The sequence below is a fragment of the Varanus komodoensis genome, unplaced genomic scaffold, assembly GCF_004798865.1.
Source record: "Varanus komodoensis strain SLA01 unplaced genomic scaffold, ASM479886v1 scaffold11, whole genome shotgun sequence".
Taxonomy (NCBI): Eukaryota; Metazoa; Chordata; class Lepidosauria; order Squamata; family Varanidae; genus Varanus; species Varanus komodoensis.
The window spans coordinates 10,991,156-11,018,600 of record NW_025335317.1 but is presented as its reverse complement, the minus strand read 5'-3'; the positions used below and the strand labels follow the sequence as shown (position 1 = coordinate 11,018,600).

The 27,445-nt window shown below is 42.7% G+C and overlaps 1 protein-coding gene across 2 annotated transcripts in view; it reads left to right on the top strand.

The window, feature by feature from the left end:
* The window catches only part of GRID1 (glutamate ionotropic receptor delta type subunit 1), a 759,138-nt gene that overhangs the window by 608,924 nt on the left and 122,769 nt on the right, over positions 1-27,445 (top strand). For both annotated transcript variants that reach the window (XM_044420361.1, XM_044420360.1), the window contains exon 6: positions 16,847-17,020. In XM_044420361.1, coding sequence (XP_044276296.1) covers positions 16,847-17,020 — 174 coding nt within the window. The remainder of the gene's footprint in view (positions 1-16,846; positions 17,021-27,445) is intronic.

The window sequence follows — 27,445 nt, the reverse complement described above, 5'->3', positions numbered from 1 at the left end:
GTGTGTTCATTTATAAATCACTGGCCACTTAAGGGAAGCAGCAGTGTATATTTGTGTGGCTTAATAATTACATATTCTTTATCCACTTCAAGCAGATAAAATGTTTAAATAAAGAGCATGGTATATCTATTTGTTTGAGCTAATGTATAGTATAGGAAACATCAAGTTTTAACTACAGACTTTTTGTTCTCATTCCGTTCTCTCCCTCGCTTCTCACTAATCATATGGAGGAAAGCAGCCACATATGTTCCCAGGAACCATAAATTGTTTTTGCCTGGTTAGCTGTAATGCACTGAAATTAAAAGGGGTGGTGGGTGTCAAATTGCTACCTCCAAAAAGCTGCCATGAATCTCCCCCAGCCCTTGTGATGTTTATGGAACATGTTCTTTTTGCTATAATAGCTTAGTAAAACAAAACCCCAATGAAAAACACACAGAGGAATCAGGATTTATATTCATAGAGATCGTGTACCCTGTATATTTTCTACAGTGTTAATAGGGGGATGTTTATTGCTTTTGTTTGTTGAGGTGTTGACGTTCATTGCCAAAAACTAAAAATGTGTGCTTGGGAAAGATGTGTGTGTTGTGCATGTCCCCCGCACCCCCCCCCCCAGTGTCTTGGGGAGCCATTTGCAGAATGGAAATCTAAACTATCAGTTGGCAGCTTCACAAGACAAGAACAAATTAGAATCTCTGTAGAACATAATAAAGTCTTAGGGACAGGGTTGTGGTGGGTGGAAAGGGGAACTAGCTACATAAATATCTTCCAGTCAATGTACCAGCTCATAGAAACTCTATAAAATTCAATTGACTTAAAACAGACAACTATGCCACTTCTCACATACAAGGAACCTTATTTCCAGGATCAGACAGTTAAATGGATTTTTTTTTTCTTTTCCAATCTTAGCACTTTGTATGCTTCCTGTTTACAATGTGATGATACGCTGGTTGGGTTAGGTTGGGATGAAAGGCATTCTATAGTAATGTGATGGTAAAAGATACTGAAGCCTGCTGAGAAACTTTGTTAGTCTCTGCGATACCCACAAAGGTCTTCAGATTATTTTTTCAAAGAAGAAACCTCCAAATTTGCTTTGGAGGGAGAATGTTACTGGAGGCAAAATTTCAGCCTTGACTCTAGCTCAGTCTTACCCAAATGGATACCCACCCCAGATCTTCTGGACTTCAACTGCCATCACCCCAACCATCTTAGTCAATGGACTGGAACAAGGCTGGACAGATCTGACCCTGCCAATAGTCATACAGTAATCAGGTTTTCTGAGGTCAAGCTTTTTTGCCTTATTTTGACACAAGCTTGTGTTCAATATTATAGGCGTATGTGAAGAATCAGAGAGGGGGTTGCAAAAATCCTACAGTTTTACATAATTCATCCCTGTGAATTCTTGTTGGGTGCAATTTGCACAAATGGACCAATTTTACACTGCGTGATTTTCAAGTCTGATTTGTGCAAATTGTTTTATTTTATGCAAATTCCCTTATCATTTTTAAAGCACAAATTTTGGCCCATTTTAGAGACAGAAATCCATTAAAAACACAATTCAGCCTAATTGGAAGAAGAGAGGAAGTTTAACCAAATCAAATGAGCCAGATTTCCCTGTTTCAGCAAATCCTCAGCTTGTTATTTTTCAAGCCATCGTAAAAATTGCAAATCGTTTTGTGTATTGTATGCATTACCATATACATGTTTAAATGTATGCCAGTTTTGAAGAACCAGTGCAGTGCACTGGGTACAGTGCTGGAGCAGGTAATCTAGTCCCCACTCACCAAGAGGCTCACTGGACAACTTTGGGCCCATCATGGCCTCTCAGCCTTACCTACACCACAGGGTTGTTGTAAGGATAAAAGGGAAAGGAGTAGCATGGAAGCAGGCTTGAGTTCCTTGCGAGACGAAAAAAAGTAGGATATCAATTCCATGTAACAACGATGATGATGATAACCAAAATGTGTTTGTGTGCCTTTTGGAAATGTATGCATTTTTTAATTACGTGAATGCTATCAAACTAATTTTGCTTTCTTTCCTGGAATGTACCACAAGCTGGGTCTAGGAAGAGCACATTCAATCCATTCAAAAACATTAACTGAATGAATCTGTCACACATCCCTAGTCGTGAATCCTGGGAACTGTAGTCCAAAATCTCTGGAGAGCTCCAAGTTAGGTTGGCTTGGGTTACTGCCAATGTACTTTCCTAAGCCTGAATAAGCTGGGCTCATTTTTTGCTATGCATGAGCTGTCTGTATTTTAGAATACAGGATAAAAGTCACTGAGCAGCACAGCAGTTAAGGATAACATTTACTGGCACATACAGTGAAATGAGAGTTGAAGATGGACAAATGAAAGCAGGATATGTGACCTGCGAAGCATACAAGCATTCATTTACGGCATGGAAGAGGGCTGTGAAGGGAAAGGTAGTGCCCCTTTGCTGGCACTGGGCTCTACACAGACCCCTTTGGATGCTTTTAGACAGCTCCTAGTTATAGCAACCCACAGACATCATGCAGTGCCTTTTCTGTCTTTCTGTCCTGAATGGATTTTTGGTCGTAAGGAAAATATGGAAGAGATGATGGGGCATGGAGGGATGAGTGGCACTTTGCTAAATGAAAACTCAGAGGTAGTGGCCCTTGCAACCTGACCCGTGTTGGTTAAGTCCATAAGAATGGATAAATCAGTGAAAGAAATGGTGAAAGCGCTTTCCCATCGATAATTTATGGGGCAGCCTTCTTGAGGTACTAAAAAGGCTTTAAAATGGCCCATAGAGCAATTTGAATGGCGCCGTCCCGCTCTAGGATTTATGTCGAATGCTCACACCTCAGGATGAGTTCTTTCTTCCTTCTACCAGGGCCTGTTGTGCGTTTTTCCATATCAACTCCTTGCCTGCGATGTGGTCTAGAGCAAATGAGTTTTAGGATGAGCTCTTTGTGTGAAGTTCTGTGAACATTAGAAAAGAAATGTGCCAGGTTTACTTGCCTTCCCATTTCCCTGCTTCTTGATTGCCCCAAATTGCTCTAAATGGACTACACTCTAAACCCAAGCCTACAATTAATTAATTTTAGAAGGCGGTGTCCTTCTTGCTGTGTAATCCTTTTGCAGCGGCTTCCATTAGCTAGTTTCCAGACCTAAATTGGTTATAATGGAAATTTTACATTGCTTTGATGGGGGAGATAAACTGCAAGCAGAGCACTGACACCTGAAATGCCACAAAGCAGATTTAATTACAAGTGGCTGAAATAGTTCTGAGAACTCGAGGTTAGAAGTGCTACTTGACTTCAGGCTTTCCAGTGGTGGCTATCCAGGTTAATAGCTCTTAGTCAATTCAGATGAACACACAGCCAGTAAGATTAAAAAGGTTGCTGTATATTACCTCACCACAAGCCATTATCTCCATTCTTTTGTTTATTTTATCTGTCATACACATTGCTAGAGGAAAGAATTTCATGCGCCGTTCGTTTTTTTGCAAAGTCTCGTATGAGAATGGAGAAATATTCAAGGTGTTTGCTGTTTTCCTGTTATTACAAGATTAAATCAGGGCTTCTGGAGTACAATAGCAATACAGAAAGCACTTGCTTTGGTACTTTACAGGCTTAATGTGCAGAAACCTCTCGGAGTATCTCCTGGGTAGATCTCACTGAAATGAAACCAAATAGGTGCAATGAGAAGTTCATTTGAAAGGGATGTGAGCGAGAAATGTTCATCATCAGCTGCATTCAGATAAACACCGCTTTTTGAAATTCAAGTTGACTTTCCAAGCTCATTTCTCACTTACGATTCTATTATAACATTTAATCAAGTCATAGAGTATTAAGATGGATTGCTTTTTAATTGGGCAGAATGTTGTTGCTTTAATGTAGACTTGTTAAATTAAAATATTTGCTTTTAGTAGAAATAAATAGGTAGGAAGATGCATCTTATAAACAGATTACTTCTTTCTCTAAGCCATGGAGAGAGAACACCTTTTATAAAATGGTGTCTGCTATGATAAGCATCCATCATTTGAAAGCAAAGCACTGCTGCCTCTTTCCTCAGAACTATGGTCTGTACTGGATGTAGATCTAAATTATATTGTTCACAAGCCCCAAGCTCAGAGGCTTCCAAGATTCCTATGCCCCACAAGGCTGATGCCAGTATAATAAGGGCCATGGTACACAAATTTTGGCCTCCTTATCCTCCAATCTTTGCTTTTTTTGCCAGACCATCTTTTTAGCCCGTCTAAAGGGGAAGGAAGGTGGAGGAGGCTCAGGACAAATCATATGCTGGTTTCTCCAGTCTCCTTCTCCCCCTGCCTCCTGGAATGCTCTCTCTTCTCCCTCTCCCAGGTCAGTTGTCCAGACTCAGAGAGGCAGGCAGAGTGGTGCTCTCTGGACTGCCTGAGAGGAGCCAAGACAAGGTTGGTCCAAGTCTGCCTCCAAAGCTGAAGTGCTATATCCAGCTTCAGGGAAGGCAATCTGAGAAAACCTGTGGTGCCTGGAACACATGTCCACAGGACATCGAATTGCTCACTTTGTTCATTACAACTGAATTACAGTTCATTGGCCAGCAAGAATTCCATCTGTGTTCTAGGAAAAATGCATATGTTTAACTATCCTACATTCTGGGATAACTAGATCTCTCTAGCTCACATTCTGTGCTGTAATTTACACACAAGTAATCCTACCTACATGTTCTCCTAGGACTCTGTTGCAAAGTCTCTACTCTGAAACATCCCCAAATTTCAATGTCCTATCTTTTAATGTGTGTGTGTGCGTATGTGTGTGCATGTGTGTATAAACATGCCTGAACACAAAAGTAATCCCAAAATCTCCTTAGGGAAAGCTGTGTGTGGTACTTTTATATACTTTTATATTTGAAAAAATAGTGCCCCCCCCCAAAAAAAAGGCACAAAACAAACAGATCATCTTGGTCTCATTTTAAAGCTAAGGTTTGTGGCTAAACATACAGCAAACCAAATTGAAATTCACTGAGGGAAAGCTTTGCTATGATTTTTTTAAAGTTAGTAGGCCAAATTATTATTATGTAGTGAAAAAGTCAATAGGCTTGGCATTTTGGATAGCTTCAGGTAGGATTAAACCTTGATTTACCTGTATTTGCTGGTAGCTGAAAGCCCTTTTTATGTTGCTTACAAGCCCTTGGGGGCCAGAGCAAAGGTTTTCAGATTCAACATCTGAGGCACTTTCTGCTAGGGTCACAACTGACCCCACAATGTGATTAGTGCTAGGTTTTGTTTTGTTTTGTTGAGAGGAGATGAGGGTTAAAAGAAACATTATTAGACATCATTTAGACCCAGAAATAAAGAGCCGGTTAGTGAACAGAAGTGTCTCTTGGCACCTTAGTGAAGCGTAAACTGTGCATTTGCCTGACATAAAGGTTTCTCTGTGTCATGGAGCATAATAACATGCTAATCCTAGAAGGTAAAGTCTGTATGATTGACCATAGTATCTTCCTGGGACCTTTGGCCAGTTTGGGACATGGGGGCATTGTTTGCATTAGTTCCAGTCCTGGCAGAGTGTACCTAGCAGGTGATTTGGGGGTCTTTTGCTTGTCCTCTGGGGCCACTGGGCTGATAGGGGAAACCGTTGAGGAACTGTTTCATCCCCTGTGAATTTTAACAACTGCATGAAAAAACTGGGGAGATCGTTTGGCACTTTGGAGTTGGATGCCACCACTACACCATTGATACTCTATTCTCTGTCTTTTTTGAACTGATTTCATTTATTCCATATGCCCAGTAACAAGCATTCTCCAGGCACATTACACATGATTAAGACTAAAAGAGAGTGCAGATAGTAGATAGTGGAGTCCACTCCTTTGGGAGGTTAAACTGATTCCATTTTAGCTTAGTTTTGCATGGGGCATTGAAACTAGCGTGTTCTGATTGGCCTTGAAATAATTTTGGATGTGAATAATTCTGCACTTTGTTTCTAAAGATGGCAATGTCCTGTTCTTACTTTCGTTATATGGCATGATTTTAAGGTTTTAAAATTGTAAGTTAGGTTGGGCACCCTTTTAGGCCAAAACATGAATCATAATTCTTTACAAAAGGTGTGTGTGTGTGTGTATTAAAAAAACCCTTGGTGCTAATATAGCAACTTGAGTTGGACTTGCTCCTGAGTTTCACATCTGGCTTTATCAAATTCAGCAACAACATGCATTCCCAGCCTCTGCAATGGTCATGGATACAAGTTGGAGTGGTCATAAACCTATGATTATGATGTCATCTTTGACATCACAACGTTTCTAAACAATGTCCGGCAGAGTTTGGCATGGGTCCTGCAGACCGGTGGGTCTGCATGGTAAGTGATCCACTTTTTAAATTTCTCATTTAAATTTCCTTTTATTTCAGAAGAATTACATTAGAGTGGTTTGAAGAAAAGCTTGTGAAGTTACACATATTAAAATTCTAGGCAGATAAACAGAGGTTCAGGCTGTGCTTGCCCAGAAATGTTTGTGTGTTGGCATATGAGCCAGTTCCTCCCTACCTGAAGGAAAAAACACCTTTTCAGCTTATTTAACCGTTGGTCTGTTGCATTTGTGGCAGTCCTGCCCCGCCGCTTCACCAAATAATTAATGATGGAGATAAGTTGCCCTATGTATTCCTATGTGTATCAATTTAAAACCAGGTTAAGACTTACCTGCAAATAAATGCAAACAGGATTGAGCCTCATCCTTAAGCGCCTTCCATAAGTGCTCTATTTAATTTTATTTCTCTCCAGCTTCCAGTGATTTAATGTCTTCTCCCATCTCTGCCCAGGACTGCAGAGCTGCTCTTAGCACTCTTGTAATTTTGACTGTCAGAGGCCATGGTATCCATTCAATGCATGATGGATGATTATTTTCTTCGCTATCTCTGCCACAGTCTAGACATTCTTACTTTCCATTTTTGCAGCATTGTTCCATTCATTGTTTGTGTCAGTGGCTTTATTTCTCCCTTGTCTGATGTCACGCTTGGTTAATAAATTCACTGATGACTTTTCCTCCAAAATTCAAACAATTTAGATTATTCACATAAGGGATAGATCTTCCAGAAATGTTTATCGCTCATTCCTTCTTTCCATAAATATACCAAAATCCATATTAGTTTAACACTTATACCAGAGCTACCAAAATGATGTAAACATGTGCAAGAACACCATATATCTTGATCAGGTAAGTTGCTACAAAAGACAGCTTTGGTGGAGCAGGGGAAGGGAAGAAGGGGGAAGAGGTACCCCTGGATTAATGGTGGACTCCCAGGGGGCCCATTTGTACTATCATTTGAGTCTGCAATTGAACAATTGGTGCCATGGTAGGTTACAGCACATGCTAGCAGCCTTTGTGAATGTTCAAAACATGGTAAGCAGTCACCATGGCTTATTGCAGTATGTGAACCTGCTGTAGGGTGGGTAGATGCTAACAGAATCCAAAAAATAACCCATGGATTGCAGGTAATTTGATCACCATAGCAGCAACCCATCCTCGTTTGGTAGATGCTAATGTTATGATAAACCACAGTGACTGCACACCCTGTCTTGAATATTCAGCGTCCACCAATATGTACCAATACCTACCTCGGCTTAACTAAGTCATGATGGGCTGTAGTAGTCAGGTGGACCGGGCCAGTGTCCTCGTTCTGAGCCCCAAGATGATGGGGACAGAGAGGGCCCTGCAAGGTCATGTAACGTTTATGGGGTGAGACTTGGAGGAGCCTGTAGGGTTACTGGGAGTAAGACAGAGGAAAATATCATATCCCGTATTCTGGGAATGTAAAATGTAGCTGTTGCTCAAAGGCATTGGTATCTTGGGGTAATCTACTGTATATTAGGAGATCAGATTAGATGCTATCCCAGGGAAACACAAAAAGCCAGTTAAATACAAATTGGAAAGATTTACTTAGTAGGAGGAGATGGACACTCAGAGAACAATGTTCCACCTTCAAGTGGTGTAAAATGGTCTTTCTCCAGTGTGCACTACTACTGCATAATGACTACATTTAGTATTAATGCTAATGGAAATGGAGCAGGAAAGGCGGCTTGGTGATCAAGTACTGAACATGAAATTGGCATAATCCCCACTATTCACCAGATATAATAATTGAGATTTGCATTGACAGACAGAAGTAGTCTTTTGTTGTTCAGCTGTTCAGTCGTGTCAAACTATAAGCCAACCTATGGGCCAAATCTAGCCAAACTTTCCGATCCCGTGCCACCACTTTCAGCTGATCAGTGCTCTGGCCCGCATCCTCTTTGATAGAATCTAACCAGCTCGCTCTTTGATGACCTGGTTTTCTCTTGCCACTGAGCGTTCCAAGCATTATATCTTCCTCTAATGAGCCTGATTGCATAACGTGCTCAAAATACATGAGTCTCAGCTTTGTTATCTTGCCGACCAGGGACACATCTTTAATATGCTCTAGCACCTGCTTGTTCGTGAGTCCCACTGTCCATGGGATGCGAGGGAGCCTCCGCCAACACCACAGCTCAAATTAATCAATTTTCCTCTTGTCTTAACTTTTTCATTGTCCCACTTTTATAACTTTAAGTTGCATTAGGAAAAATGATTACTTGGACCAATTCGCACATGATGTTCTTGTTTTTCCACACTTGATTCATGCTTGTCATTGCCATACAACCTAGTGAAATTTGTCACTTTATTTCTGGACAGCATCCTCCACTGCAAGTGATCAGTGATCCCAGGAAAGTGAATTCCTCTACACAATCAATTTCCACATGATCAACTGCTATTTTGATGACTTCATTCTGTGCAGTTGTCAAGATCTTTATCTTTTAGATGTTCATAAGGAGGCCAAACTTCTCACTCCCTTCTTTGAGTCTTTGGATCAATTGCTTTAGACCGTCCTGGGTTTTTGAGAGGAGGGTTGGTGTCATCAGCATATCGAAGGTTGTTGATGGTTCTTCCTCCAGTCTTTATCCCAACTTTTGATTCTTCAAGGTCCATCTTCTTTATGATTACTTCAGCATACAAGTTAAACAGAAAAGGGGAGAGATAATGCATACATAACGCTTTACATAATGCTACCCCATATTTAATCAATGGTGTGTTGCACTACGTACGTTTTTTTTCTGGCAGATGCTCAAACTATGGTTTCTTTTCTGTGTTCTTTTTTCTGCCTTCACCTGTTCTCTCTCTGTATACCAAATGCTTTTCCTGCACAATAGTACTGGCATGTATAATTCTTTTTTCTGACTACTATTTCTTGCCACCTCTGTAACCTTGTAAAACAACCCAAGAACATTCCACTGTTCTAAGTTTCCCTGGGTCAACAACTCATGGTTTTAAAAACTCAAGGTTCACAACCCAACAGCAAATATTGGTTTTCTTTCTAGGCTGTTCGTGATCAACAAACCATGGTTTGTTATCATGACCACATTCACACATCATGATGACCTAGAATTCAGCAACCCATGCCATGGATTAATATGTATGAACTAAACCATTGTTTCAAACAATAGCTGGCTCAATCAATCCAAGAACTCATGACAGGGAATGAAAGTGAAGACTACCCCCTCTATCTTGTCCCCAGGTTCCATTTTTCTGTCTCTTAGCCTAGAGCTAACATGACTAACAGCACTATTCATAGACCAGCTATCCATGTAAAATGTACACATCTTCCATGTCATTTGTTATGTGAAAAAATACTTTATCTTGCCTGGCCAGAATCTTTTGCACATCCATTTCCTTTGGGCAACTCTGAATTTAGTGTTATGTGAGAGAGAAAAAAATGCATTGCTGTTCTGTTTCTCCACACTATGAGCAATTGTATAAACCTCTTTATTTTCCCCTTGTTCCTTAACTTAGCTCTACATTTAAATTCCTTAAATGCTTTGCCCTTCAAGGGGGTGCTCCAATCTGTTGATCATTTTGGTCATGTGAAATCTACTCTTCCCAGCATTATAAAATCCTTTTTGAGGTGGGGTGGGCAGAAGTATACCCAGCATATCTGGGGGGTAGGGGTCTAATGTTGGCGTCTGCTCAGATAGATTCATCTGTTTCTGGGGAGCAGGTGGAAGGGCAAAGGTGGGCACTGGGCTTTGGAGTTTCAAGGTTACCACGTGAAGATTCTCAGGTAGAGCATGAGAACCCCCTGTCTTGAAAAAGCAGGGAAACATTTCAGAACAGGAAGAGGAGGAAATTCCTAGAGGAGATCCTTGAGCCTTTCAGGAGACAGCAGGCAGAGAGCAGACCAATTATGAAGTACCCAACTTGTTTGCAGTTTCGCACCCAAGCAGCCTGAGCCACCCAAGGGTGGAGTCAGAATCTTTTCTGAAAATGAGGGAACTTTCAGCTTAGGTTCAGCTCTCTACATGAGCAGATGCTTCTTCAACTTCTCAAGGAGAATGTGACATTGATATATATCCTGTTTTGTGACCTGTTCAGCTCTGATAAACAGTCCACACTTCTAATGTCTTGTCTGGGTCTGCTGGAGAGGAAGGAGGGAGGGAGGGAGAGACCCACTCATGACATCAAGTAAGGCAGCTGAGCATGTACAGACTGACCCTATGGGATCATATAGTTAAGCAGTTCTCAAGGGATTCTTCAAACTCTCATCTGGGCAGTGTGGAAAAAGCATCAACAGAGAAAAGGTGATGCTATTTAACTGCACAATTGGATGCATGGAAGCCCCTTGGAGTCCTCCTGAACCTCGTCCCACATAAGTGTGTGCAGGATTGCAGCATAGAGGACTGCACAACCCTGTGCTTTTCAGAGGGGCACTCTGACACCAAGAGTGCTCTCTCCTGACAGATATTGGCAGTGCAGAAGGTCAGGGGATTGGGGCCAGGAAGGGACAGGACGGTCTCTGAGGTAAACGACTGGCTTAGGGTGTGGTGCCAGAAGGAACGCATCTGTTTCTTGCCAATGGACTTCTGGCAAGGGATGAGTTGCACCTCACGAGGATGGGGAAAAGGTCCTTTGGAGATGCTCTAGCGAGCTTCATCCTGAAGAGTTTAATCTGAGCCAGGGGTTTGGGCCCCCCAGAAACGTGTCTGCACTGGACAAGTGTGGGGAGAGGATCAGGGCTCTGGGAGCAGGGTTTCAGAGATACTCCAAAAAGGGTGGAGGAGAGACTGGAAGTCAGAGTCCCACTTTCAAGGTCAGGGAAATGTCCGAAATACCCCATGTTCCCTTGGAGAGTTGCCCAGGACTACAACACTGCTCTTTTTGTCATTTGCAATGGTTGCCAGTAAAGTTGTAAGTAATGGGCACTGCATTCCTATATACACTTACTTGGGAGTAAGGCCACAGCATGACTTATATTTGTTGGGCTGCTGGTCACAAAACACATTCAGCCAGTGGTTGTGCGATGGAGTTACCTATAAACCCAGGGACCCAAATTAGCCTTTTTTTTCCTTGCTGAAACTCAGAAATGCATTTTAATTTCAGTGCCTATCTGAAAGCAGTACACTTCCTTCTTCTACTGTACTCCTTAGTGTCTAATGTGGGGTGGACAGCTTGTAATATTCCAGCTCCAGACATTTTAACCTATGATTCCCATCAGCCCCAAACAATAAAAGCAATAATGAAGGTTAATAGAAGTACAGATGTTGTAAACAGACATACAGGTGTACTGAATTGAGGTTAGCAGATCTACACTTCTCTTTCCTCTTTTAAAGCTTGCTCTTTCTTGCTCTTCACTTCTAAAATGCAGCACACATTGGAATTTCCTTTTTACTTCCCTGTGAACGATCTTTCTGTCTTCCTTCAAACAAATATTTATTTTTATGGATTCCACAGCAGCTAAATAACAGGGTGAAATGCTTAGGAGAAGTAATACAGTGTGACTCCTGTGAAGTTGTGTAGTCGTCTTTGCATATGGGAGTGTATTTATAATGTGAAACAAAATAGCAGCATCCAAGCACAATTTCAGAATCGCCAGCAAGCTGGGCTGATGCACTAGTTCTGGGAGCTGCCCATTCATGATTCTTTTATTAAATCCTTCTGTTTCCCTCCGAGTTAGTGAGTGACTAAGCAACTTATTGGACGTCCAACTGTACCAAACGCCTCCCCACCTTGCTGCTTTCCTATAATCTTAAAAGCATTAATTGTGGCAAGTGCATCTCCATTCTTTAAGTAGTACCTCTGCTGTAAATACTGCACACAGATCTACAGAGGCTTTCATTCACCTCATAATCTTGATGCCCATTAAAATTTAATCTTGGGATTTTTCTCAGGGACATAGTTTTCTGGAACTCTTTTCAGTTTGGTAAATTATTAATGTCATTAAAATTTATAATTTTCCTTCATTACCTCTAGGAAAATTGGGGTTTTAATGTGAAACATAATTGTCTCATTTTGCAGTTTGTGTTATGATAACTGACTGCAACTAAAATAGATTTAACTATTTCCCCCAAGCAAAGTAGCTAGGTATTGTAAAAACAATCATTTGTGTTATTTTGGTGCAAATAAATAAATGCACAAATGGACTGAATAAGAGAGATGCCACATTCTTGAAGGATGAACTTTACATCCAATGTCCTGAATGTTCAAGAAATCTAAATATTCCCTTTTTGAGCTGAAATGGAGGTTGTGAAAGAGTTCTTTTTTCCAGAAGGAATGCCACTGAAGATTAACTTACATATATGTGCATTCAGCTCAGCCAAAAGTTACAAATCCACAACCATTTGTATCTGCCCAGAGCTGTTCCACATTAGTCATTTTGTGGCTTAAAAGAAGAAATGTACCTGGTTTGATATTGTGGTTTGTAAGCCACAGTTTCTGATGTGTTTATAGAACACAATAAAATATTCTGCTATGCAATCTTAATATTTTATGTATTTATTTATTTAGGATATTTGTATGCTGTCCTTTGCAAGCGCCTCAGGATGGCTTACACAAATAAAATACAAATATCTAACATAACATAAATTAATTAATGACCCACTCTGGCTGCAATTAAAATATGAAGAAAAAATTCAATATTGAAACTTATTAAATATTGATTAAATAACAAGGTGCTATTGTATTTCAATGTATTTTATCGTGTTGTAAGCCGCCCCGAGGTTTCGGCAAGGGGTGGCATAGAAATGTTATAATAATAATAACAACAACAACAACAACAACCTGGCACCGAAAAACATATAAAGATGGCACCAGGCAGACCTCTCTGGGGAGAGCATTCCATAGACAGGGCGCTCTGTAGAAAGTGCTTTCTCTGAGACATCAGCCAGTATTAAAACACTCATTTTGCGAAAACCTACTTTGAAAGGACCAAGCACTGAACATAACATGTTAAAAGCCATTACAACAAGGACACAGAATCCGGAGGCAGACCGATATTGCAAAGCATCTGTGAATCACTGAAAGCATAGATTTGGAATGAATTGGTCATAAAGCGTCTACAAACTTCCATTTGAATGTGATTCTCAGAGAGCATTCTCTGCCTTGGTTACATATTTGGGTGTGACAAAAAATCCCCCCAACATTTCTGAGAGCCAACTGAGAGAGTACTCTTCAGAGAGCTCCTATTAGTTTACTAATCAGGTACACAGAACAACAGAGACAAGCAGTTTTCTGGAAATAATGGTGAGAGTTTGGGGTTTACATGGATCGGTGTGATGAATCCATTGCTCCCTTGGCTACAAGCTGTAGAACTCTTAAGTGTGCTCTGGGAAGTTAATTGCTACTCAGTGTTGCACCAACTATACATACTTGGTTCATTACCGCCCCTTCCCAGCACAGGGCTCCTTTCTGTTTGTGCTGACACTTCATATGCAAACAGATGGAAATTACCATGTGATGACAAATGCTTTTTAAAATAGAAGTTGTTTTGGTCCTGGGGGGTGATACTACTTTAGGCTGTATGTAGGGGAGACGGGGCTGGATTGTGTATAGCGATGCTCTCACATGCAAAACCCTCTTTGCACAGATTGAGTGTGTGCAAAACAGGACTGGGCCATTGCTAGCTTTCCAGGTTTTTGGTCTACAACTCCCATCAGTCCTAGCCAGCTCAGCCAAAGGTTAGGAATCGTGGGTGTAGGCCAAAATTGCCCATCCTGACATGCTGGCTAAAGCAAATCTAAAACTTTTCACTAAGCTTTAATTGGGCACAAGGGTTTCCTTTTTTCAAAACTTCGGTGTTTCCGGACCAATCCCCCACAATCTAAAGTGTTGATCAAGGGACATTTCACTGTTCCTCAGCTTAATGTCTGTGCAGGATTAATAAAGCAGTTGGCTCCACTGGGTGACTTCGAACCACTAATGTAAATTACCTCGCACTAGCATAAGGTACCTTTCATGCAATGACAGTGCCTTTCGCCAGCATGTGCTTTCCACCAACAACCCAAAGTAAATTTGAAAGTCAGAATCAAGCTATTCCTGCATCATTATAAGAAAAGGGTATGATTGCTTCATACATATATGTATATATAGATCTGTTTGTATATCACATGCATGCACACACACACACACAAATCAAAGCAAAGACAGACACTGTGATTATTGGACTTGTTGAGTGGTGCTTGGGATAGTCTACCATAAACAATTAGTTTTTGGACATTCTTGTAAAACTTTCCCTTGTTGTTATCATGAAAATAGCTTTAAGGTATGAATAATTTAAACGAACAACAGGGTTGAGAACTGTATTTTTATTTATCAATATTTTTTGAAATTACAAAGGCTGGGGGAATTCATGGTTATTGGATTTTGTTTTTCTAAGGTAACACTTATAAATAGAGTTTAAAGAGCTGAATGGGGGAGATGTTTTAATTTTATTTAGGTCTATGGCTCTAGAAAAGGAATTGAAAACTACTGAATAATATTAGCTGTAAATGGGCAAACTGCTTTGATTTCATTGGATTAGTCAATTGACTAATAAAATATTTCATAAGGCAAGATATACTTTGCAGCTGTTTGATGAATATAGATGAACAATATTAGTAAATTAAACAAAACAGCAACAACAGGATTGTTCAATTATATCATCATAAAGAAATCACCTAATACAAATGAACTACATTTTTGCCAGAAATGCCCCCAATACCAAACACAGGATCACAAAGTATAATATTGTCTTAATTTTGATTTCTGTGATTATTTTTAATGAATGTTTGAGCTCTGCAGATGCCAGCCTCAAACTGAATGAGGTACTGTGTTTCCTTAGCTGGTTTTATAAGACAGTGAAAAAAAATATCAAGCTGAGATGCTAAACTCTTTTTTTTTTAAATTAAGAGACACCCTGACAATGTTGCATTTTCTGTTGCATGAGCTACTGGGTTTAGTTTAGCTTCTGGTCAGCGACATCCCCTCAAGTTGGAGAGAATCGATTCTAAAAGAAGGTCACCAAAGGCACTTGCTCCAGATACACGTGGATGGGAGCCCACATTCCCAGTGAGCTCCTTCCCATGCAGATTAACTTGCAAACAGTAAGATGCCATGCAGCGCCGCAAGCAGACGAGGAGAGAAGGAAGGAACAGGGTCACTTCTGCCAGAAGTATTTGCATCATGTCAGTCTGTTGTATAATAACCAACTCAATCAGTTGGAATATTCTCAGAAAATATATACGGTCTGGCAACATTCTACAAAGCTTGACATTTAAAAAGAGAGATTTCTCCTAGATCTGTTCTGCACTCATAAGAGACCAGAGGGTACTTCTCAGCAAGCCATTAGATATTTGTTAAACTCCTTTTGGGGTTCAGCCAGTCTCCTCCTCTTTCTCCCCCTCCTTCTCCTGTATGCAATAGTACAGGACAGAACTTCACTGCAAAGAATAAGATCATTTGATACTGATCACACTGTTGATAGCAATCTTTTCTCCAGTAGGGATCCCCCTTCTAGTCTTTGGCCAATTAAAAGGTCTTGTACACAGTCCATTTTTATACGTGATTTGTTTGTGCTGTATGACAGGAATGTGTGCCAGCATCACAAATCCCTTTGATTTTAAAAGTGCCTATTCTTATTCTTAAATGTATATATTACTTCCCACTGGAAACAGCACTTACCCACACAAATATAGAAATCTTTAATGGAAGTAGGAAAAAACCGTAACCATAATAAGTACAATACTACAAATAAAAATAAACACCATGAACTATGATCACAAATAATTGTTTATTTTGTGTTGGTAATATATTGCAATGGCAATTACGAGAAAACAGAAAAGAAGCCACAGCTAATGCTGTTGGACAGATGTTCAGTTGAACAGATGTGGGCAGGCCTAGCCCTGCATTAATTTGTCTGATCCTCCTGTTAAAGCCACCATTGCTGGAAGCACTGACAATGCATTTGCCAGCACATCCGGCTGGAAGAAGAAGCAAGTAGTGCAGGAACGGGACACAGTGATGGACAAGCAGATGGTCCTTGTAGGTTCTAGCAGGTATAAGCAGGCCGCCAGCCATCTCCCCTGAAGTGGGCAGAATGAGAGAAGTCAGTGAGGCATTGACAGAAGTGGGGAACTCTTAAGCACCTCTGTATAAATAGCTAAAACCAACCACTTCGTCAAATTAGTTGGAGTGTTGAATTTTTAAAAAGTCAGGTGGGCATACAAACGGAAGCATACATGTCCTCTGTTCTCATTATTAATTCATTTATTCATTCATTTATTACACATATCTCAGGGCTCTTCCTGGAAAGCCCAAGAAGCTTATGCGAAGGTAATACTGAGCTGCATTTCATCCAGCTGCTGAGCAGGCTGAGATCTGCTTAGTTCTGACAAGATGATAGCATCAAGTTCCCTTAGTCCCAACTTTTCTTTGTTTTCTAAAGTGTCCTCAGAAGGCTGAAAGTGCAGTAATTAATCTGTATTTTAAAGAACAAAAACAAAAAACCCTTTCATATTCTTTTTCTATATCGGGTAGAGGTGGTGGAGAGACATAACTTCTAATGAATTCAATCTTCCCTTCATAGGAAATCAGTGACAATGAAATCTTAGAACTGGTACACAGTGCTCTTGGGAGGATGACAGTCATACGCCAGATCTTTCCTCTGACGAGAGAGAACAATCAAAGATGCATGAGGAACAACCACCGGATATCTTCACTCCTCTGTGACCCCCAGGAAGGTTACCTTCAAATGCTCCAGGTCAGTAGCACATGCGGCAAGCAAGAGGGTCTGCCCCTTCTCCACGCCCTGGGAAGAAGGCGCGGTGTGCAGAAACCTTTTGATCTCCATGCATGTTGCGCATACAGGATGCACTGTGTGCTTAATTCCCTTATCGCCCTCATACCCTGCCCCTAATTCTGGAATGCAGAGGAGGCATTTTCACCCCTTGTCTCAGACCTCCCCCACTACGGGCCACCACCCTGCAGGTGTTGAGAAATATAAAATCACCATCACCATCACCATCATCCTGCGTATTCCCAGTGATTGGGACTCCAGGTGAGGTGGGGTATAACAGTAAAATCCATGCAATTAAAACATTCAAAAATATCCAAATTTCAACGTATAATTAAATCGATTAGATCATAAAACAGAGCAGATACTCGGATCAAAAACGCTAACCAACAATATGAAGAATAAAATCCAGCACAATTCACAGTCCATTCCCAAATGCCTGCTGGAACAAAAGGGGCTTGCCTGCTTTAGGAAACCCAACAGGGAAGGTGCCAACCTAGTCTCCCTAGGAAAGGCGTTCCAGAGCCTGGGGGCAGCCACCAAGAAGGCCCTCCCCTGTGCTCACACCACGTGTCCCTGTGAGGGTGGTGGGACCCGGAGAAGGGCCTCCCCAGATGCTAGGGCCCAGGCCAGCTCATACTGGACAATAAGTTCTTCCAGGTTAAGAGGTTGTAAGAAATTGTCCATAGTGGCTGAGGAACTAATTTTGACTGTTTTGGTGCCCCCTAGCTACTAGCGATGGCTTAAAACATATTTTAATGATTAGGGTGGATCACCTTGTTGCGTGCTGTGCGTGACCTGGTGGATATTACTCACCTAATATCTAACTGCCACCTGCCCTAAATGCACAAGGACATTACACTGCACAGGATGCAAAGACAAAACTGCCAGTTTCATGAGCATTTAACCATGTACAAATCAAGGTCTGTCTTCTGTATGGAAGACTGAGAGCTGGACTGGCTCACAATGCAGCAACTTGGGGTCAGTGCAAGTTTAACAAACCAGGACACAGGAAGCCAAATCTTGAAAATCCATCACGGTCATGAATTCACATATCCCTAAAACAAACCGAACACCCTTTTCCTGTATCTGCAGCAGCCCTGGTTGCTTCTGTGCTGTTCCGAAAATGAATCTTACTATGGAGTGTACAGTGGTTGTTAACAGAGGATCTTATGGCCCCTAGACGATGCCTGCAGGGGTATGGGATGCTCCAGATTCTCAGATCCAAGACTGTAAAACCACCTAGGAAGGCTTCAACAGTTATAGGCGGCCTGTAAGTTGTTGTTGTGAGTCGCGAAGTTGTGTCCAACCCATCGTGACCCTATGGACAACTCTCCTCCAGGCCTTCCTGTCCTCCGCCATCCCCCAGAGTCCACTTAAGCTTACACCAACTGCTTCAGTGACTCCATCTAGCCACCTCATCCTCTGCTGTCCCTTCTTCTTTTGCCATCTATTGTTCCCAGCATTAGGCTCTTCTCCAGGGAGTCCTTCCTTCTCATTAGGTGGCCAAAGTATTTGAGTTTTGGCCTATAAGTACGTGCAAATGAATAAATAAAACCGGTCCAACATTCAGGCTGGGGATTCACTCTGGGATGCCACCCCTTTGCTTCGTAGTGGATTTGGAAAGAACCACGCTGGCTGCTTCTCTGGAGTCATCTGAGCAAGGGATGGGGAGGGCTTCTGGGGGGCAAGCGGGGGATGAGGCCAGGCCCATCAGGGCATGATGAATCCTGGCATCCCTTCCTGCCTGAAGCACCAGTGCCAGACATTAGAAACGGGCTTTGCAGCTGATTCACAAAGAGGAGGCGGCATGGGGAAGTGAAGATCCCCTCCTGCTCTTCCACCCTGCATCGGATGCCCTGGCTCCCCCAAGTTCAGAGGCTTACAGGGATGGGGTTTATCCTAAAACAGTAAATATATAATAAATAATAACTTGCCGGCTTTCTTATTTTCTGTTGGCTGGCAGAAGCCAGCCAGTTTCTTCACAGAGCAAATAAATACAGCAACTATGAAAACAACTAGTAAAAGAAAATGTGAGGTCCTAGCATATTAGCTTTTCACTGACAGAATGAATGAAACCCTTTTGGAACATCTTAGTTTTGCATATTCTCTTGGATGGTGCACAGTCTTTATTGGTGACAAGCCTCATAATAGCCCAAATCTGACAAGCCTTTTAAAGCTCAGAGAGCTATGTGAGTTGCACTGAGATCTTGTGTACTTTGAATGTGCAAGAGACACCCTATTCCATCCAGCCTCAATGCCAGCATTGTGCTCTAGACCCCATTCCTGGCCTGTGGAGCATCTTCTTATAAATTCAGCATATTCTTGTTCCAGAGAACCGAAGTGGGATGGTTTTGTTAGCTGGTCTTGACTTTAATGATCACAGATGGTATGGCAGGACTTTTCTGCTTGTGTTGGAGTAGGGACTTTGCTAGTCTCCAGACCATCATAGAACATCATACAGGAAGGCCTGCAAGTCAGAAATAGTCTTTTGTGCATTACTTTTCAGCAGAGGGACACTGCTTCTTCAGGTACAGAGGTTTCAAGGATGTGCTCTCACTTTACGTATCACAGCAGCACAATGACCTCCCCTTAGTGGCTCACGTGACAAGAGTAGCCATGATGAAATCATACCATTATGGGTCTGTTGTATTGTCTGGACCCAGTTCTGGAGTCCCTGCATGGTAAGGTTTGTTTTCTGAAACTTTGAAGAGAATCAGTGGTCTGTTCTAAGGTTTCCACACTTCACTGTAGCTTCTTCATGTTTGTACCTGGGATTGCCATTGTATCATGGCTGGTGTGGAAACACCATAGAGTCCCCTGGCAAGAGTGGTCGTGGCAGTGGCTGCTTCTAGCCTACAACCTCCACTGCTTTCAGCTGTCTAGCAACAGATGCAAACTTGCTCATGTCCATTGACTGAGCAATGTGTCCAGCCTCCTGTTTACTTTTGGAAACGGACGGACAGCACGAAGCTACACACACAGCAAAAGGAGACATTTCAATGAAATTGTTTATTTTCATTTAATAAAATTCTTGGTGGGAATGGAGTGGCTGGAAAGCACTGAAGACATGACAGTATGCTCAAGGGGAGGGGGGACCTGCCTCATGTCTCCGGTGGACCAATCAGGAGGAGGCTGCTGTGGTCCATGGGGATTTTGCTGGTGCGGGGTGGGGGGATGGGATGTGCGGGGAGTGTGGCGCACAGAAAGCACAATGATCATATGACTGGTAAGTTTGGGCAAAAGTCTGTGGACCATGGAAACAGTTCAGGGTTGTTTCCTATGCTATGTGAACTCAACCAGTGAGTTTACTTTCTCACTGCCATTGTCACCAGCTACTTCGGCTCCTCCTCCTCATCATCATCACTACTAATCCCTTAAAACCTAAATGCAGCAGGGGAGGGGGCTGTCCAAGGGGACTCACAGGGATGGGGAGGTGAGGGCTAGCTCCATGCATCCACCCCCAAAAGACTCCCACACTGCATTTATTTACTTACTTATTTATTAGATTTATATCATGCCCTTTTTTAATGAACTCAGAGTAGCTTACATCATTCTCCTCCTGCTGCTCTCATTCTTATCCCTACAACACCAATCCTGTTGGGCAGAGAGTCTGAGACTGGCCCAAAGTCACCCAGTGAGTTCCATGGCCAAGCGGGGACTAGAACCCGGATCACCTGAGTCTCAGTCCTGTGCCCTTGAGCACTACGCCACACTGTTGCTCTAACTGGGCTTTAGAAAGCCTCCGTTGGCACCAGTGCAGGCTTTTAAGAGCCTCTGCTTGCATCACTGTGCAACGTGAGGGGAAATCCCTCATTGCCCATCTCTGACCAGAGAACAGAAGAGGGACAAAGTACTTGTGTCTTGACATTAGAACAGGGTCCGTGTCCCCATCCTCACCCTCAGACATCTCCAGTGATGGAGAGCCAAAATAAAGAGGAGCGCACAAGACGAGGGCATAGGTCCAAGACACTACTGAGTGTGGGCAGCGAGGTTGTGAAATTTATGTTGCACAATGCCACGGTGGTGGAAGCCAGACGGTTAACATAATGTGCCATTTTAGCCCTATTCATCTGGGCCGTTCAGTGCTAACTGCTAAGTACCAGTGGAAATCCTGTGGAGTTGTTTCACCAGGGAAGTCGTGAGAATAGACTACTTTGGGCAGAGATTTTCAAAATGACTCCTGATTTATTATTACTTGTGGTGTGTGATACAGATCATCCATTACCTCATGTAATAATATATTTGCTCGCTAAGGTATAGGTGTTCTGTTATTATGGAAAAATAATTTCACAGGCCTGTGCACCTGGTTTCCTTTTTTATACGTTATTTCTATTCACATTTTTTATGCGAAAAGGAACTAATTTACTGCAACTCGGCTCACTCTCTTCTGGTTTTGTATCTAAAATACTGGATGAAAGGACCCGAAGCACCTGACATTACTCACTCTGTTCTCAAAGCATACAGAAAGCATTTGCAACACCCTGGGAAATGCTAGTGGTGGAGCACATGTGATATGAGCAGAGTTGTCCATGGTCCACATCTTACCTTGACCATGAAGTCACTTAGAGACTTCACGGCAATTTGTCATATGGGGACAATACTATTGTCCTGCCTTACGGGGTTGTAGTAAAGCTTATTTGACTATTCTGTGTGATGTGTTGTGAACATGAGTCCACAGAGACAGAAATCCTGGGGAGGATCCCTTGGTTCTAGAGATCAGGTCATGATGGTTTTGTCTGAGAGGGGACCACATGGATGAGGAGAGGGGCCACATGACTGGCAGATGTGGCAACAGCCTTGTTTCCTAATTCATCAAGAAATGCAAAGACATTGTGTCATCCTTTGGGTCACATCCTGGCAATCAGAAATGTTGAAAGGCTGATGGAATATTTTGAAAGTGCTTGCTCTCTATCTGTTATCCATGAGTCCTGTTTTAGAAGGTTGCCCAAAGATTATATTTCAAGATGTCAGTTAAATCTTCTATAAGATTAATTTTTTTGGCTGGGGGGAGGAAGGAGAACTGTATTTCTTCACAGGAGCTGCCACAAGGCATCTGGAGCTGCCACAGATTGTACAGGCGCTGCCACAGATTGTACAAATTGCTGTCATCTGTGCCCACCAAGGGACAGTCCACTGCTGGTACTGGGCCAGCTGCTGTAGCATCAGCAGAGGTTCTGCCTCTTCAATTAGAACATCATAGGCATGCAAAATGGTGCAGACGGTAGACCACTGTATTGGGTTGCCATCCTTGATCTCAGTCATTTTATTAGCTTCTCTATCAAAGTCAGGGTCGATAGAGTCATTTTTGGAGCTAGGACAGCATCTCTGGAATTTGTGCCATGTGTTTGGGTAGCAGTGACTGATGGTCTTCGAGTAGATCCACTGAAATGAACAGGACTTCAGTTAGACATGACAAACTGAAGTCCCATTCATTGTGAGCCTCTTGTACATAAAACTAGTATTGGGATGCTGCCCTATGTGAGGCTAAGTGCACATATGTTCATCTATGTCCCTGTGATCTTTCCACCCTGGAAACATACTTCAGGATACCTGAAGGAACGTCTTCTTTCCTATATGCCCTCCCACCCCTTATGATCTGAGGAACCCTGCTTGAAGGAGGTTAGGAGAGTGAATACCTGGAGGAGGGCCTTCTCCACGGTGGCACCCCGACTGTGGAATGTGCTCCTCAGAGAGGTTCACCTGGCACCAAGGTTATACTCCTTTTTATTCACCCAGCATTTTAATACTTTAATATTTTAACTAAGTTTTAATGATCATGCTCGGTCACATTTTATTATGCCTATTATGTTTTTGTATTTGTTGTGTTTTTTCATTGTTAGGTTTTATTTATGTTGTAAGCCATCCTGGGACGTTTGTTAAGGACAGGGTAAAAATATTATAAGTAAATAAACAAATAAAAATAAATACTTGAGGAGGATCCCTGTGGACTGGCCAAATGGCGCAGCTTCTTTGCCTAGCAGTATCATTTGTGAGCTCTAGCCATGGAGAAACGATCCTCACTGTGCTGTGGAAATATGCAAAATTTTCCTATAGTTTGCCACACAGAAGAACAAGAATAGATGTTGTATGAACGTACACAAGCCAGAGCAGAAAAGCCAAACCATTTTGGCTTGATTTTTCTTTTCTTTTTTGGGTATGCATAGAAATGCCCGAAAGATAAGAACAAGATGGGATTTATGCCCTGTGATTATTTGAATTATTTGCAGTCTTTTGCTGTTCTCAGAAGAATGTTGATACTTTTTTTTTAAGTGGCTGAAGGACACTCATTATTTGAACGATATAAACAATAGAGACAGGGAGAAATTGTTTAGGGGGATATAACTGTGTGTAAAGCAGTGAAATGAAGAAAAGGAAATCAAAATTGAGTATCAGTGAAAATTCTCTGACAGGGTGATCCATTAAATAGTAGAAGAACTTCTGAAGGAAATGACTGCAAATCTTGTCACTTGAGACTTTAGAAACTAGAATGGACAAAGTAGTCGAAAACGGCAGTGTAAAAGAAGAGGAAAAAACCCACTCTATCAAATAAGATGCTCTGTATCATTTTGGATGGCCGTTTGTTTGTTGCTGTATGAGACGCCATAGCAGAGCCTCTTACCCTCCATCTTTTCTTACCATAGAGATAGGAAATCTCTGTACTACAGGCCACTAAGAGAAAAGGTGGTGCTGGTGAAGATGAAACTTTGCCTAAACTCTCTGCCTCTAGACAGTCAATGCGGCCAGAAGGGTCTAGAAAGGGAAGGGTGGAGGAAGCATGGTTAGGAACTGTAGGCAGCCTGGGACTTACAAAGGCAGTGTGCTGGAGGAAATGGAGCCCTGGGGTTGGAGGAAAGTTGGGATCGGTGTAGAGCAACGAGAGCAGGCCATGGGTCCAGCAATCGACAGGGAGAAGGAACTGCAGGTAAGGTGACTGAAACAGCAAACTGAATGGCCTAAAGCCGTCCTGTTGCTTAGGATATTTTTGTTTCCTTCCACTCTGTGTTAAGGTGCCTTACTTGTAGTGTAATGAACTTGTTCTGTTCAAACTCGATGGACTTTGGATACATCTCCGATCTGCCGAACACCGTCTGGCCCAAGTCTAGGGTGGCCACTGGCAGTCACAGCCCAGTGGTGGCCATTTGTACTCCTCCAAACATAACATTGAGAAATACGACAGAAGGGGACCCAGATTCACATAAGAATCAGTCCGTGCTGTTTTATCTGTAAAAGAGTGAATTTAGAAAACATCATTGCAATTTAAATAGAAATACAGCACATCTGACCATCATGCAGGGTGCCTCAGCTGGTGCCCAGGTGCTGCTGATGGGCAGCCTCAAGGACCACTTCTCCTTCTGATGGCCCTTACCTGCAAACTGTACTTGGACTGGTGAGCCCTTCAAGCAGAGACTCTTCCAAAACAGAAGGTAGTCTCTTGGCAGCCCTTCAAAGAGAGGTCTGCCCTTTGTAAAGTGGGCACCTGGCCACTCTGTGTTATGGCTTGCCTAGGCAAGAACTTCCTGAATGCCTGAGTGGACATCTTGCCACACAGCTAGATGTGTGATCCATGGACAGACAAAAAATTAGCTTGCCATCTGGAACGCCCCGTTGCTCACCATGGAGGCCCATCTGGGCGATCTGCCAGTGCCATGCTGGGGGTTGTTAGTCACAGGAGCGGATGAGAACGGACCTTGCCCCAGGTGTGGCTCTTCCATTCCTGCTGCCATTATGGGAGCGGCCTGTTACTTCTGAAGGATATTAGGTGGCCAGCAATGATGTGTGTGCAGCTGTTCACATTCAAGTCCTACTTGTCTCATGATTCACAGGCAGGCGTCTTGAAAGCACGCTCTGGCACACTATTTTGGAAGCTGGATATAATGCTGAAATGGATGTGAAGAAGCAATTTATTGCTTATAGATTAAAAATAGCAAGTTCATGAATGGAAATCAATCTCCTAGTTTCCCTCTTCCCCTTTACCTTCGGCTCCACTGGAACAGGCCTGACTGGCTTTCTGGGTTTTTTCTTGTGTTGCTTTTGTGAGCCTAATGATCTCTTCGTTAACTCTGGAACCACAACTGCTCACTGCTGAATTGAGCAATTTATATCACTTCTGATGACTGCAAAGCAAGCAAGCAAGCAAGCAAGCAAGCAAGCAAGCAAGCAAGCAAGCAAGCATGAGAGAGAGAGAGAGAGAGAGAGAGAGAGAGAGAGAGAGAGAGAGAGAGAGAGAGAGAGAGAGAGAGAGGAAAAGAAAATAATCAGATCAAATCAGGGACCTGAGCTTTCCAACAGTGACCTCCTAGTGAAGGACAAGGTAGCCTGGAAGAAGAGTGACGGTCTGCCTAAAACCAAGGACCTGCCACCTGGTTCAGGCATCCTGTTCCATGCACTACTGCGATAGCTTTCCAGAGCATAGAGCTCAGAGCCCAGGCAGGAGTTATTTAGTGGAACAAGCGGCCAATCCAAATAAGGCCTCAGGTTTAGTTCTTAGACTAAGACATTCTTTCCCAACCCTGTGCCCTCTAGATGTTTTGTCCTACAATTCCAAGCTTTCCTGACCATTGGTTGCACATACTATGAGTGAAGGGAGATGAAGTCCAAAATCACAGAAGGACACCAAACTGGGGAAGCCTAGTTTGAAGAGGGTCTTGCTCCAGAAAAGACTGAGTTGTTTTAAGGCTTCCCTTGCCTTCCTGTCTACGAATTCAATGACGTGCCAGTTCGTTTTCACCCCAGCCCAAGACTACCTCTTTTAGGAACCAGATGAAAAAGCCATCTTTGGTCATCCCATCTGAGCTCTCTCTGTAATAAGTATCTGCATTAAGGGGGCATCAACACAAGTCAGGACATGCTACCACTGGTAGGCACTATTTCTCCCATCCCAATTGTAAAACTGTAAAAATCCAGTTGTTCTTGGATACCGTCTTTCCCACAACTCTGCTTAATATTATAATTCTCTATGACATCTTTGTGCTGCTTTCTTTTGAGCTTGAACAAAAGTGGTTTTGTTGTTTCTTGTGGTTTATTTCATTTTAATAAAGCATGAAAAGAATCAAATGCAGGAAAAGAAGGAAGGAAACCTGGAGATGCACAGAAGTTCGACATATTTTGAAATTCAATCTTTCTTCAGGGGGTCCTCTTAGGTTCACATAGCTCTAGTCTTTGGTTAATAAATCTGTTGCAAAAAGACTCTGATTCTTTGGGGTTTAAGGCTACGTATTTCAGCTGTAATACTCTTGATCTGTAAGGATAATACATTGCCATGTGCATGCACAAACACCCTTGTGAGACTCTAGCAGTGTCTTTCCATCTCTGGAAAAGCTGCTTGTGTCCCACTTACGCTCTTCCTCCATCTGCTGCTCTCTCTGCAGATGTTTGCTATGTCCAGTCACAGGGTGTGGTGAGGTTGCAACTCACGTCCCCAGTTACTCACACAGACGCGGGCAATAAAAACTAAAGACCTTTATTCCAAACGACTAAAAGATTTATGTTTATGACAGATAGTGTAGGAGCTACTGCAGAGAGCTCCAGGCAACACAGTTGCCCCCTCCTTTCTGACCTCTCTGAGATTTGTCACGTGGACCTCAATCTCCTCACACGTCTCTCTCCGCGGAGATTGGACAAACTTCTTCGTCTCCTTCTCTGTTCTAATTGGTCCAAGCATTGAAGTCTCCGCCTGAGTTGGGCACATTCCATGACAACCAACTCCCTTCCTGATTTCCGGGAACTCCCTCAAAACCTTGAGAGTCAGGTGGCGGCGGGGGGGCTGTTTGTGCCATGGGCACTAAGCATAAATCTCCCTGCTCCAAAGCCTGATCCTCGCTGGAGGCTTCTGGCCCTCTTCCGCGTGCTAACGCCTCCCCCGAGCCGTTAGGCACGACACAGGGTGACTTTGGCAACTGAAATTCTTGGGATGCTCGGCTTGGGAGCACGTTTTTCACGCCATGGCTTTTTGCCATCATTTCTTGGTCCCTTCATGGCCCTCTCTCCTGGCTTGTCTTGTTATTGATGAAGACATGCATGGTATGGATCCAGTACAGTGCCTGAATCATCCCGCGTTTCCCTTCGCACTTCTAGCAACATCTGTGGCCTCTGATCTGTGGTGGGTCATTTGCATGTGTAAGTCATTCTTATGCGGTGCCATCGAGTAAGACCCCTGTGGAGCAGCAGCAGTGCAAGGCGGTGCGTGTTCATTCAAGGTCCATCCCCTTGGGTTCAGTGGAGCTTACTCTCAGGCAGGGGTGCCAAAATTTCTGCAGTCTTAAGATACCACTGGAGGTCCTTCTCATGCCACCTTCATTCCAGGGGAACTGCTCTAGCACTGCCTTCTTCCAGACTGCAAACATAATGCCAGAATCCCTGAGATACATGAAATGCAACTCCCCGTGTCAA